This window comes from Crinia signifera, chromosome 3, assembly GCF_055691185.1.
Source record: "Crinia signifera chromosome 3, ASM5569118v1, whole genome shotgun sequence".
NCBI classification, from domain to species: domain Eukaryota; kingdom Metazoa; phylum Chordata; class Amphibia; order Anura; family Myobatrachidae; genus Crinia; species Crinia signifera.
Genome location: NC_139219.1, coordinates 178,696,557 through 178,711,418, shown reverse-complemented (window position 1 = coordinate 178,711,418; position 14,862 = coordinate 178,696,557). Strand labels below are relative to the sequence as shown.

The 14,862-nt window shown below is 40.2% G+C and overlaps 1 protein-coding gene across 2 annotated transcripts in view; it reads right to left on the bottom strand.

Moving 5' to 3' along the window:
• Window positions 1-1,044: 1,044 nt before the first annotated feature.
• Window positions 1,045-14,862, bottom strand: part of FBXL4 (F-box and leucine rich repeat protein 4) — a 48,357-nt gene continuing 34,539 nt past the window's right edge. For both annotated transcript variants that reach the window (XM_083177003.1, XM_083177004.1), the window contains exons 6-8: window positions 11,432-11,503; window positions 8,052-8,364; window positions 1,045-5,479 (exon numbers count right to left, since the gene is read on the bottom strand). In XM_083177003.1, coding sequence (XP_083033129.1) covers window positions 5,316-5,479; window positions 8,052-8,364; window positions 11,432-11,503 — 549 coding nt within the window. In that variant the 3' untranslated portion in view covers window positions 1,045-5,315. The remainder of the gene's footprint in view (window positions 5,480-8,051; window positions 8,365-11,431; window positions 11,504-14,862) is intronic.

The window sequence follows — 14,862 nt, the reverse complement described above, 5'->3', positions numbered from 1 at the left end:
GCCCTCCCTGTCGCCGTATTCAATGCCGCAGGGGCTCGCTGCCCATGAAGGCGATTCTTAACTTCGCCGCAGGCAGCTGGGGGACGGTGGCAGGCAAGGAGATGGAAGCCTCCCTGCCTGAACCAGACACTGTGGGGCAGAAGCAGGGCTCCTGGGGACACAGGCAGCAGAAGCTGCCCCCCGGGAGAGCTAGCAGGGGACTGGGGTAGGGAGCCGCTACACTGCTCGTGCATATGTAATGAGTGGGAGCAGTGTGAAGTGAATATATGAAAATGTAATGAGCGGCTCTCGGCCCTCTTCTGGCTGTTCTGTGTAAAAAATAAATAAATATATTCATGTGCTGTAAGCACATGAATAAAAATAGCATGTCCCTTCACATAATAAAATTCCTGATTTTTTTTCACCAGATTAAAAAAAAAAAAAAAAAAAAAAAAAAAAAAATTTAAAAATTTTAAAGATCACATTCCAGTTCACCATAAAAAGATGGCGATTGCTACACGGTGACACACAGCGAAAATCACCTAGAAAGCAATTCGCCATCTGATCATCGAATACAATCACATTGAAAAACCATAGCGAATTGCGGTGACTATCAGACGGCGAATTGTCCATCATTCGCTGTTCACCGTCGGTGAATAGTGCACGTTGAACAGGGTGAATTAGTTTTTCAGTAAAAAGATTCACCTTACGGAAATAGCACGAAAATAAAAATAAAACGTTCACCGTAGAACATGGTGAATCGGCCTCATTGAATACTGCCCTAAGAATTAAGCCAATGCAACACAAAGGAAGTTTCATGAGCATCTGTAATGGTTTCCAGTCTGTCTTGCCTTCCCCTCCTCTGACCCTATTCTCCCTTCCATGACCTTTGTTTGACTATAGATTATGATTTTATACAATGCTTACTCAAACAGCAACATCTCACTATCCCTGTGTATATTCCCCATGTCCAAATAGCTGTGAGGTACAACTAAAAGAAACAGAAGCTGACATTTACAGATATAATAACACATTTTATTACATGCAAAGTTGTTAAATTATGTATTTTTTTTACCATTATCTTTTATTTATATTGTGAAAAAACATCACATGGTGCTGCAAAATCAGATTTTTACCACCAGTCCCTGCCTTACTGGAGCGTACAATCTTATTCCCTTACCACAGGCACAAAAAGTATGGAGAATTTACAGAGAAGTCAACTAACCAACCATGTTTTTGGATTGCGGAGGGAAATCAAAACACCCATAAAAACATGGACAAATTATAATCCAGAAATCAGCCAGCTGGTGGGAATCAAACCAGAAATGCCAATTTATTAAATTTATAAAGTGAGTTTAAATAAAAAGCAGGGACGTGCAGTCAGGGGAGGCAGGGGAGGCAGTGCCTCCCCTGTCATCAATGATTAATATAATAAAAAAATACTTATGACACATAGTTTGTGTCATACATATATGCTTTATATCATTCTATTTATTATGACTACATTTTCTTTTTCATTTGGTTTAGGAGGCACCAAGAGCGGTGCCTCCTGCTGTCTTACGTAAAGTAGCAGATACAGGGGGCAGGAGGTGGGCGGAGCCGAGCGCCGGGCTGCAAAAGCCCATTAAAAAAAGGTGCATAGGCGGCACCTATAGCAGTGCCTCGGTGACAGGGACGTGATTTCTGCCTATATGAAAGCACACCCCTGTCACTGAGGCAAATGTGATTGGGCACAGTGGTGCCACCTCAGTGTTACAGGGACGTGCTTTCATATAAGCAGAAAGCATGTTCCTGACTGTCACCAAGGCACAGGAGGGGACGGACAGGCTACGCGGCACAAATACAAGTAGAGGAGGGGGTGAAGGGCGCAATCGCTAGCTGACCTGGGGCTCGGCGTCTGGAGGATCGGGCTGGACGGCGGGGCTCCCGGGGAAGAGCTGCGGCTCACTGTCCTGCTGTGGCTCGGTCTACAAGGCACAGGAGGGGACGGAGAGGCTACACGGCATGAATACAAGTAGAGGAGGGGGTGAAGGGCGCAATCGCGACCGCACCTGGGGCTTGGCGTCTGGAGGATCGGGCAGGACGACGGGGCTCCCAGGGAAGAGCTGCGGCTCACTGTCCTGCTGCGGCTCGGTCTACATGGGCTGCTCGGCACTCAGCAGTCTGCACTCACCACCACAGGCCGCCCAACTGCTCTCCTGGACTTCCCCCAACCAAAGCCAGGACCCCAGGACAGGTGAGCGCTGCCGGGAATGTGTACACGGGGCCAGCCTGACAGTTAGCTGGGGCTTGACCTACATGGGCATTGCTGTGGCAAATAGTCCCTGGAGAGGGAGAGGAGTGCAGCAGCAGTGCAGGCAGTAAAGTTAGGAGCTGGAGGTACTGTCCTGCTTGCAAACATGTAATTTTCGGAATTCTTCCAATTTGCATATCCTTGCCCACAGTTTGGGGTAAAGATATAGGATTTGTGCTCACAGGGGGTGAGATTCTAATTTACTCGCTATATAGCGAGTTCGGCCCCATCCTGGAGTTTAGTTGCCGAGCCATTCTTATACATTAGGGCGGGCTGAGGGCGGACAGGATCGCCAATAGGAAGGCCCAGCACTTTCATGGGCATCCCCATGAAAATGCTAGGCATTTCCATGACTACACAGGCAGGCCGATGCCTGCCAGGAGCGGGTGGCGGATGTCACAAGATGTCCGCCGCCCGCCCTGTCTTCAGGCTGGCACATGCAAATAAAAGTCAGTTCAGACTGACTTTTATTTGCGAAGCTAGGAGAAAATCAGTCGATGGTCAGCGACCATCAAATGATTTCTCCTGTAGCAGAGACATGTGCCTCACCAGCTCCTAACCTCACCGCACGCCACTGATAAAAAGTACATCAATGGAATTACTGGTGTGAGTCATTTAATTGTTTAAACTAACTTTAATGGAGTTTATCTACAAATCAATATAGGGAGGCTGTGGTTCACAATAAGTCAAGGTATGAATTGTGTACAATATTCAGCAATACTGATTTTGAAAGAATGATCAGGTAGACTGTCGTTAACCAGTTTGAAAATCATCACAGCCAGACATTTTATATGCATCTATGTCAATGCCCCATGCACAACTATGTTCACAACAATTGTCAAAATTCTACTGCAACTTAAAAGAATAAACTTCTGCAAAAATGTTCAAAACACTGAGAAGTACATCTGCACTTCACCCTTGGGTTCATGAGAACTCCTCCTTTTTCCTACTAAATGTGTTGCCATTTTGCCCCTTATGCACTTAACTGTATGTAATAAAGGACAGTAATAGAATGTTGAAATGACCTTTATTTTCAAACATGACTTAGTAAATTATTATTTTCATTTTAAATATAAATGATTTGGCCTTCTATTATGCATATTGAAGCAAATAATGTTATCGGAGTCTTGTGGAACTAAATATTTGTGTTAGTCTTCAAAGAACAAGATCATTGCAAAAGCTAATCTGATCATCTTTAAGTATTTCAAATATAGATTTAATAATTCTATTGCTTAAATACCATGGTACATTATATTTGCAACTTATGTAAAATTATGAACCAACACACTAGGTAAAAACATTCATCTTTGCAAGATACCACCTTTGCTTGTGGCCTAAAATCAGACATGGTGTAAACTGCATAATGTAAAGTTACACTGATTTATGTTGGGCATATCTACTGTTCCAGAATGGTCTAAATTATCCCATATATGGCCACTAATATTTTTATTGATACATAGGTACTGATGGAGACTGATTAAATACTTGCCTTTTCTAAACTTTACTGTATGTATTTCTATATAAAACAGTTTATCAACACACGTATGAATATATAATGAAAAAGAAAACATCCACACAAATTTGTATCCAGATTTTTGTGGTTTTTATGCCTAAAACAATATCTGAAGTGAAACAAGGGGCTTTATCAGCAGTGTATACATGAAAATGTGAAAGCATCCATCTTATTCTGCAAAAGTTAAAAGTGCTTCATTATAATTTCATTACTTTCTAAAACAATAACACTTCTTACTAGGTTTTCTTAAATACAGTAGCAAGTTAAGTAGATTTTAAGCATGCATCTGATAGTTATTTTGCATAGCTGTATAGAAATCATTTCAGTGGTTACATTTCTCTAGAGGGCAGTCACATACAGATACTAAGATGATGTTATCTCTGAAGCAGTTTTGGCCGTTAAAATTGGATATTTAGGACTGATGGTCATTATCACACTATCAAATTAGAGGCAGTTTTTAATGGCCAAAAAATGGACCACCAATCGTGTGAAAATATATGGGACCGGGTAGAAATCCCTGATCCCATGTGTTATAGCAGGTCCAGTGGCTGCGTAGCAAGGCTTACAGCAGAAAGAGCTAAGAGACAGCTCTGCTCGTTACATAAGAATGGTATTTATATAGCACTTTCTTCTAATAGTACTAAACTTGCTTTACAGCACAACATACAAAACAAGCTTAACAAGTGACATTAGTGAAATGCTTGCGTAAACAGGAAAGTCTTGAGTCTATTTTTAAAAGGATTCCAGAGTGGAGACCTCTGGAACTGAGGGGGGATTTCCATAGAGTTGGTGTCACAAAGCTGAAAGCTTGACACCAAGATCTATTCAGGGAGATTCTAGGTACTGGTAATAGCACTTCATTAACAGATTGCGGTAATCATACTGGACAGTAAGGGATCACGATCTGCTTCGAGTACCTTGGGCCCTGGTCATGTGCCATATGACTGATTGCCATCGCAGTCACACGAAGCTATAGAAGCTCAGCAGAATCATAAATCATTACTAGTAGCCTGAAGAAACAAACCAAGGGAAAAAAATGAATGGTGGTCAAGCTCTTCTTGTAGCCTGTCACAGATAATAATGTTTCAAATAAATAAAATCACTTTTTTCATGGTATTGATGCTTCAAGTTAAATGTGGTAGCATAAACCATCTCAAATTACAATACAGTATTAAACAATTTGTTTCACTTTAGAGTGATAATATATGAAAAACAAAATAAAATTGCAATACCACTACCAAGTAACTTTTTTTTCTCTAAGCATTGCCACCACCGGGCTTGAAGAAGGTGTTTTTAATAAAAACAAGGTGCTTTTTAAAGAACAAAGACGACAAGATTTATAAAATTATCTAAAATTACACTTCAAGAAAGGAATAGATTTTTAAGCATCAAACATTTTAAATGCATAAAAAAACTCTAGCTCTGTAAACTTATGTATTGAGCATATGACTGGAAGAGCTAGGGTTAACAAAATGTAACAAAGTCTGTAGTTCACATATTAGAAAATGAAGATCAGAGCAGCATAGGTATTTATTGGGTGAAACTCTTTTTGATGGACACATTTGGAAATCTGGAGGAAAGTTCCTGAACTACTCTGCTGTCAATCTGTGAACAGAAGGAAACATCCAATAGAGCAAGCTCCTTGCAGCATTCCAGTAACTTCCGTAAGGCAGCAGGACTCACCATTCTAGTACCTAGGACAAAACAAAGACATGAAATCAATTAATAAAAGGTATTTCTGTATCATTTAAACAAGATGTTCGTTTATTGACTAGGTCACAAATATAATGTGCGACTGATCTTTGCAGCTAGGGTTCAATATTATATTTGAAAATCACATTATGCTTAAATATCTACAGTGAATAGGATATTTTGACATACTAGATGTAGATTAAAGTACACAATAGTTATAGTTTTTCAAACAAGGTGATCTGAACTCATAAAAACAGTGTGACCACTCATGTTTAGGATATACATCGGTGGTATAATAAGAAACATCTGAAACCGTTTTTTTCAGGTTCCTTGAAAAGGTTTTAAATATATATCTGGTACAACTGTTTCTGTGAACAAGTCCTGTTTCCACCATCTATGTCATGGGTCTTCAACCTATGGCCCCCCCAGATGTTGTGAAACTACATGTTCCAACATGCATTGCCACATTTTTTCCTATAAGAGCATGCCAAAACTGTCAGGGCATGGTGGGACATGTAGTTCCACAACATCTGGAGGGCCACAGGTTGAAGACCTGTGATCTATGTCCATACAAAATACTTACAAAAAGAGTATACTTGCAGTACAGGTAGCGACATTCAGCATACTGGGCACAAGGGATGCAGTCAACGTACTGACAACCATTGGCAGACCTTCAGAATACAGTCACGTTAAAATTGCAGGCAGTCAAAATTTCACCATTTTAAAAGTCAACATGTCAAAAAGTTGCCAAAAGGTTTTCAAGATTTTTTTTCTTAGAAATGGACTTGTTCTTACTTCACGATCCATGTGGGCATAGAGTTAGATTATAATAGCGTCCTCAGCATGGCAAGTGCAGCGAGGGGACATGGTACCCTTTTTTGGTGTCCATGTTAAACTGTCAACAAAGACACCCCCCACCCCCAAAAAAATATATATTTTTTATAAACATGTTGTCATTTTGACTGTCTGCCAATGCTTTTCTGTATTTTGAATGTTGGGAAATCATACTGAACCCATGCACACTACCTGAGATCATTGATCTCTAGGATAAATAAACTACACTGCAGTAATGAAGAACACCTTTGCCATATAGATCAATGCTGTCCTGAATGTATCCATCTTGCAGTAGACATTTCACAAAAAAAATATACAACTAACATGACAATGCAGGCCCGATTCAGACGCAGACACATCTTCCATCCTTCCCCCTCTGTGCAGAATGTGCAAGGACTGAGATGCCAGCTGTCAGTCCATATAGTCTGTGAAACACCTGATGGTTCTTTCGACACCACCATCTGTCACACCATAGAAATTTACACCAGCCCTTTGGCAGGTACTTAGTGGGCCTGAATCCGAGTCATAGAAACATAGAATTTGACGGCAGATAAGAACCACTTGGCCCATCTAGTCTGCCCCCTTTTTTAAACATGTTACCTCAAACCATGTGTGTGTTTTATGCACACAGTTGGCTGAAGGTTTAAGTACTGCCCATACATCCCGATTGATATGGCATTAACATAGGGCAAGCAGAACTAATCTAAATACAGGGAGTGCAGATTTTTGTGGGCACTCCTAAAAAGGTAACAGTGGAATGATCGGGCTGACACCAGCTGCGTCTTATGATGCACAAATGCTCACACAGTACGGGGATGTGGAGATGGAGAAACTGCACCTGCCATAGGACTAATGAAAGTTTTGATGGTGCATCTAAAGCAGTAGTTCCCAACCCTGGTCCTCAAGTCCCCCCAACAGTGCACGTTTTCCAGGTCACCCAGCAGGTGCACTCATTATTCAGACACATTTTAAAAGATCCACAGGTTAATTATGTCACCTGTGATTCTGTGAGGAGACCTGGAAAATGTGCACTGTTGGGGGTACTTGAGGACCAGGGTTGGGAACCACTGACCTAAAGAAACTAAGAGATAAATTTGCACAGTTGAAAGTGTGCAACTCATAATCAGATATCCAAAGTAAGCGATTAAGCACCTGTGTACACACAAACAATTCAGTGACATGATTGCAACATTCCAATGACTCGCACAAAAGACAGACGATCTCCGTGCATCCGTTCAAAAACATCTCCCTGTCCCATCCAGGAATAATATATCTTTAATGCCGTGAGTCTAAGTTGAATCAGTGCCTTTGTGTGTACACCATGTAACATGTGCAAATCGGCAATGCATGCAGCTCTGAATCAGGCCCTGAATGTGCTCTTATGATTTGAGCTGTAAGTTTATTATTGTATTTAGTAGCTGGCATTATTTTAGGACCTCTATTCTGTCTACACTCTGTCTTCAGCAAATGTATGTTTGCATTTACCCTTCAGGGAGCACGAAAGGTTCTGTTAAGAAGACATCTCAGGATCATTGTCAAATGGAAAAGTTTTACACTTAAAAGATTGATGTGTTCTTGGCCGTATATTGCAATCTGCTCTGACAATAAGTCTCTATAGGAAACGTTTACAAACTGAATTTCAGAACTATGAATTGCATATCTACTGTTAAACTACTCTGAAATAACATTTATACTGCCAAGCACCAATGAACATGAGCATATATTTTTAACTGCACTTACCTAAAATGTCTAGATACTGAAGATGTTGACAATTTGCAGCTAGTTCTTCTATATCAGAGTCACAGACAGAGCGGTTAGCTGTAAGGAAGAGTTTTCGTAGACCTGGAAGCTTACGTGCAAGGCTTGCAAAGCATCCAGTACCACTATGAAGTGTAGGACACCACCCAATGTCTAGCTCTTCAAGAAGAGGACATCCAGAAGCCAAATCCACTATTCCTTTTTCAGTAATATTTTTACATCTCCACAAGTCTAAAGAGCGTAGCTTTTTGCACTTAGCACCTATAACTCCAACTATTAGGTCATAGTCTTCAATCTGCCAAAATAAAAAGATGGTCATCAACCAAAAAGGTGAGAGAGTATTAATGTGAAATAGATTTACCTAAAATAGGGGAGTTACATATCAGGATGGCAAAGTTGCTAGTTCTATTCTGTAGATGACACTTTGAACATTAAAGCAGTGAAAATATTAAAATTTGCCTACAAGTCAGATCTGTAGTTATCTTTTGAAGACAAAAGCTCCATACACAATATTGTTTACAAATGATAGCAACAATTTCCCTTGAACTCCAAGGCAGATGATATACAGTAGTGCACATATACTGACTGAGTGATCTAGTAGTGCATATATACAGACTGAATGATGTAGTGAATGATATCGTTCAGCGAGTTTACTGGGTCTCTGCCCCGTACATGCAGTCCTTGGCGAAATAGGTACAAATGAGCTGCGCGTCCAGATAATGGGGGGGTTTTCGAGAACAACACATAGTTAATGGAGCACGCACCAAACTATGAGCGTACACACTGGACAATAACTGAACAAAATAAATGAGCTATATTGTTTGTAACATCGCTTCATGTGTATGGGTCATTACATTGCACTGCTAGCTACTGTCGTATTCTCATAGCATTCCAGAGAAATAGGTGTTGTCCAGTAATCCAGGTGCTAGCAAGTACAGCCATAGCTTTGGCAGGCCCTAACAGCAAAACGGTGACATGTCATGCTGGGATGTGAAGTTTTACAATACAAAGGGTTTTGAAGGCACATTTTACGTACCATTAATATGTTGCTCTTCTACCAATGCAATCCATTGCTTTGAAAGTCCATGCTAACATTTTAGAATGCAACAGTGGTACAAAAATTAGTCATCTAATTTGAAATAATGTCATATGCTCGTCAGTGGTCAACAGGTGCACACAAAAGTTTAATTGCATTGTATATAAAAGGATTGTTTAAAACAGGTTGCGCTGCCTTAAATCAACTTGATTCAACCCCTTCAGTGGTATGCCCGGAAATTTCTTGGGCTGAGCAGAACGGCGGGAGCAGGTTCTGCAGAGATATTTCCAGGAATAACACTGTAAACAAAGGCATTGACCCACTGGCGCACCACCACCCCCCCTGTCGCTGATCCTCTCCTTCACCGATCCTCCACTTCACCACTCTGGGAGGAGCAGCCACGCTCGGCCGGTCGGGTGTTTGGTCGTCCAAACACCGGAATGCCCGAACAGACAAAAGTCTGAGCGCCCGAACACCCGAGCCCCCCTGAATTTCTCCAAGCGTCCACAAACAGCCGAAACAAACAGCAGCGGCTGCCCCTTCTGTGGTATTTCTGAGCAGGACAAACCTGCCCTGGTAAGTTTGTCCTGCCCCAGGAAAATCCACCATTCAAGGGGTTAAAAACTGCAAAAGAAAAGTTATAAGAAGCTCTCAAGTTTGCCAAAGAAAAATATCCACAATTAAATACTCTACTACCAACATTAGTGAAATTTCAAACAAAAGCAACCCTGTTTCATGACCTATTGTTTGACTATGATGTTGTGTCAAGTAGCACCAATAGACTGGTGAAAAATGCACATTGTTTCCGTAATTGTAGCTGTTAATGAAAATATCATGGTAGCAGTTGTCCAATTGCTGCAGCATGATCAGCTGATTTGAAGCTGAGAAAATGTTAGGTACTGACAAAGCTGTAAAACTAGTTTCTTTTTAATGCATTCAGTAAACCTAATGTGTACACTTAATCATATTTGCGAATCAGGCAATTGCCAACTATTGTAACTTTTTACAAAATTGCTGTTTCTTTCCTTTTGCAGTTTGATGTATGTGTAGCTTGCCATGATTCATGGTGAAACGGTCAAGTCATTTATATTAAAAAGTTACAGTACTTTGTATTATTTTTACTTTGTGCATTTGTTTACTTGACGATTTTATAAAAATCCAATAAAAAAAATTTTTTATCACTTTTTTCAACCATGCTTTAAAAAACTCTGGGGTAGATTTATTAACACTCCCTGCTTCGCCTCAGTAGCGAAGCGAAGCAGGAGGGGACACCGACAAGATCTACTAAGATCTTACTGCTGAAGCGGGGGAGCGCTAACTCCCCCCTCCGGCGATGTCCCCTCCAGCTGACAGCGCGTCAGTTAACATTGACGCGCTGTCTGCTTCTCCCCGGCCGGCTGGACTGCGCATGCGCGGGATCTCGCTACTCACGTGAGATCCCAGCGCAGCTCAGAGCCAGCAGCAGGGACAGCACTGTCCCTGCTGTAGGCATAGGGCATCGCCGTCTGCAGCTGTTGAAGTCAATAGCTGCAGGCGGCGGAGGCATAGCGCAGCTACGATATTTCGTGCTGCGCTCTGCCTCCTGCCCAATTTATGAACGGTCAGCATCGCTGACCGTTCATAAATTGGGCAGGAGGCAGGCGCGCAGCACGAAATATCGTAGCTGCGCTATGCCTCCTGCCCCACAGCGCCATTAGGCATGGGGATAGCGCATATTCCCCTGATCGTTTGTTCATAAATCTACCCCTCTGATTGGCTGAACTACTGCTTTTACATAGAAAAAAGCCATAGTTAGAAAAAAGCCATAGTTAGCAAAGCGGGAAGGGGGATTCATATCCATATATTTTGAAATTCTTATGCCACAGGGTTTTCAGAGAAACTCGTGTACAACTAAATTCCCCAGTAGTTTTTACTATCCGTTATATGTGAGGTAAGTGTATTATGAATATTTTACTATTGTCGTCACAGTTCAATGTTTGTTTCAAAATTTGCAGTAAAAGTCTTTTATTGCGAGAGTAAAACTTTTAGTAATTTCACTTTAGTTACCTTTCTTGCCTAAATAGTTGTCCTGCATAGCAGTCCATTAAAGTAAAACACTAGCCTTTGTGGAATACATAATGAGTTTTACATTAAAAATTATCACAAAAGTAAATATTCTACATTCAGCTAGACAAATCCTTATCTAACAACATTGTCTTTATGTGGAAATGACAGGGTTACATAACTACTATATAAGCTAAGCGTTAGGACAGTAGTCATGTTGCTGATATCTGCAAACAGGATGCAACATGGCCGACAATGCCAAGCTGCAGTTTAGGGTACTTACCAAGACACAGCTGCCAAGGTTAAGGTGCTGTATTTCTAGACAGAAGTTCAGAATGCTAAGCAGTGCCGTTTGCTGCCATTGGAATCATGTCAAAAGTAGATTTGAGAAACAAGAAAAAAAAAAAAAGAAGAGAATAGGTCAATCGGGTCATCACCTGCCTCACTTAAAATGGAGCTTAAGGCTTCCCTTACAAACATTACAAAAGCCATTTAATGAGTCCCTAGGTAGCCTAAACATTGATTAATTTATAGTCTAAAAATCATTACCTTCCTAAATGTCTGTCACTTTGGACGTGATTTCTTATTCCCTAGAGGAGAACTTTTCCTTTAAGTTTGGCAGGCGTTTTCCCAAAGGATCTCTGTTCGAAAGAACGATTAAGTTCAAAGACATAGGGAGGCCAGGTCATAAGCATAGAGACCAAAGAGCATCCCATAAGAGCGGGCAATGGAATCTCTGACATCTGTATCCAAAGAATGATAGAAATGCCAATAGAGCTGAGGAGAATCAGCACTGAGTTTCTGACCTTTGTGTCACAGGATTCAATGAGCTGACAAGGATACCACTGACTGTCTATCTAGTTCTATAAAGCCAACATGCACTGAAAGTGCTCAGTGCAGACTGTAAGTCACATACAATGGAGAGGAAATATTTAACAAATTGAAAGAAGAAAAATAATTGTATTAAACATAAAATGTTATTTAAGTAATGGAGTGGAATAAATCCATAAATTCTCCTGAGATAGTCTTTAAATCAATGCCACAAATAAAATACATTTTTTTGTGGTCATTTTTGGAAAAAGACTTTGGAAAATAATTTATTTGAAACAGCATTATTACTGAACTGTTGTACAGGAGCCAATAAACTGAATTTTGGTGCACATTGTTGCATGGCAGCCCTAAGATGTCACAATTTAATACAGGCTTAAGGCCTAATTTAAGAGTATGATGTATTATAAAAGTTTTCTTGCATAACATATGCATTCCTGAAATGTGCATGCCCACTAAAACTGGATTTCATTTTTGTATATTGTTCACTTGCAGCAGAGGTGAAATGGGGGCAGGTAAGAGTATACAGGCTATGGTAAGTCTGTGTTCATTAATGAGCTGTAGATGTATCCCCAGATAAGTATCTTAGGAATTGTATCCTGCAGAGGCAAAACTACCATTGGTACAGCACACAGGGGCCGCTGAGGTCTAAGGGGCCATAATGCTGCCCTGTCACCCACTGTTTTTCCCTGTCAGACTTTGCCTACCCCAGCCACCTACCAGAAGCATTTTGGATAATGGATTATTTCGTATTCAAGAATATTTTTATATTTCAATAATGTATCTTGCATTTATGTTGTATAAACACAAATACATTTTATTTTTGCATGAAACAAGGTATCTCAAGCACTGAATTTGAATGTCAAGCAATAATTTTTTCTTGCACATATTTAGTGCCAGTTACTTATGTCCCCAATAGTGCTAGTTACCGATGTCCCAGTAGTACTTTTAGCAAAAAAAAAGTATTCTGGAAAGTATTATGGTTTTTGGAATAATTTATACAACAAATATTTGGATAAGGGATACTCAACCTGTATATGATACTTGATTACATTAGTGTGGCGTAGACACAGGTTAAAGAGACTTCAGCATTGAAAAGTATAAAAACACTTATGTTGATGGATGCCTGGCATGTATACCACTGTTTTTAGGTCTATGTATCTTGAGTATGTTTCCTTCATAGGTTCGGTATGCAAATAAATCAATTTCTAATTTACGGTTGGCCTGTTTGTTGTATGAATCTCCCACCAAAATCCTAGCTTCCAGAGAGGACAGTGGTCATTTATGAATAGCCTGCTAGTAATCTCTTTCAGTCACTTCAGGGTGTGTTTTCTTATTGATATTTAAAAGGACAATGCTTTTACTAGCAAGGCAGGCTTTTATATATCAGGTAGAAACCGGATTTGAAGTGACAAGTTTTTCAACCAGACTCTTTATAAATAAACCCCCCAAATTCTTAGCTGTTCCTTCTCCTTCAGCATTAATTGAAGATGGCTATAATGGTAACGTTGCAAAAGAGGTCTTCACTGAGAGGTTACTCAAAGCAGCCTGAATGCGTTAAACTCGGATATTATTAAAACTTCAAGAATGTGTTTCATTTGACATTATATTTGTTTTGAAAATATTGGAGTTATTAAATACTGCTAACTATATTAAGTCTCAATACAATTTTCTAGCTGTACATATCAAAACACATCGATTTTACAAGCATTTCATATTTAAATAGCTGAAATGATATTATATAGCAGCAAATTACTAGAATAAAAACAGTCAACCCGCTAATTTGCTGAATACACGGGTTATTTGTAGTGTGAACGGGTCAACCTGGGTCACAAATCTTGGGTTGATGACCCTGGTAAAAAGCAGGGTCGGTGGCCTGGGATTTAAGACCCGGGATGACCCTTTCACACTACACAAATTACCGGGTAGAAACCGCTTCACCCTGTAATTTGCGGTTAGGTCTGAAAAGGGATATAAGAGTACATACAGGATAGCCTCACTTTAGCAAGGTATTGACATTCTTATGAAGCTATTAATCTCTGACATCCCTGGCAATGCTCAAGTCATTACAAAGGTGTAAATAAAAGCTGTATTTGTACTGGGATATATAATAGAGCTGCTTCTTTTACAGGAATAAAATAGATTTTATAGATGGCAAGGACATGATACAAATTGTTTCTACTCTAGGGGCTGGACATTTCAGTTTTTTTATCGAAAAACCTTATCCAGATGAGAAAGTAGCACATAGCATTGAGTTTAAGCACTATGTGGTAAAATTTACTAAGATGGGAGTTATATTTAAGATGGGATGTTGCCCATAGTAACCAATCAGATTATACTTATTTATTTAGCACCTTCTAAGAGATAATGGAATCTGATTAGTTGCTACAGGCAACATCTAATCTTCAACAGAACTGCAATCTTAGTAAATGTATCCCTATTATGGGGAAGATGTAGGAAGCCGTGAAAAGGGCAGAGAAGAAGTGGACCAGTGGAGAGGTGGCAACCAACTCCACAGTTTTCACTGCTTCATACATCTACCTCTATGTTCTGCCATGTGGTATGGTATATTTTTTTACATTTAGAATGTTGACAGCTTGTATACAAAAGTTTTGAATGTCAACATTCACAATATCAACACTATGAATAGACAGTCGGCACATCGACAATGGGATCCCTTGTTCACTTGTACTCTATACTTAATGACCGATTAAACCTAATCACTAACCATAATTGATGCCTAAGCCTAAAGCCAAACCCAAAGTGGTTTGACCAAGTCAAAATTCTGACAATGTTGACACTATCGGACAAAATGTAATAGCCTCTGGTTTTGGCGGTCGTGTGGGATGCTGGCCAAACTCAGAGGTTTTTTTTTAAAACGTGCAA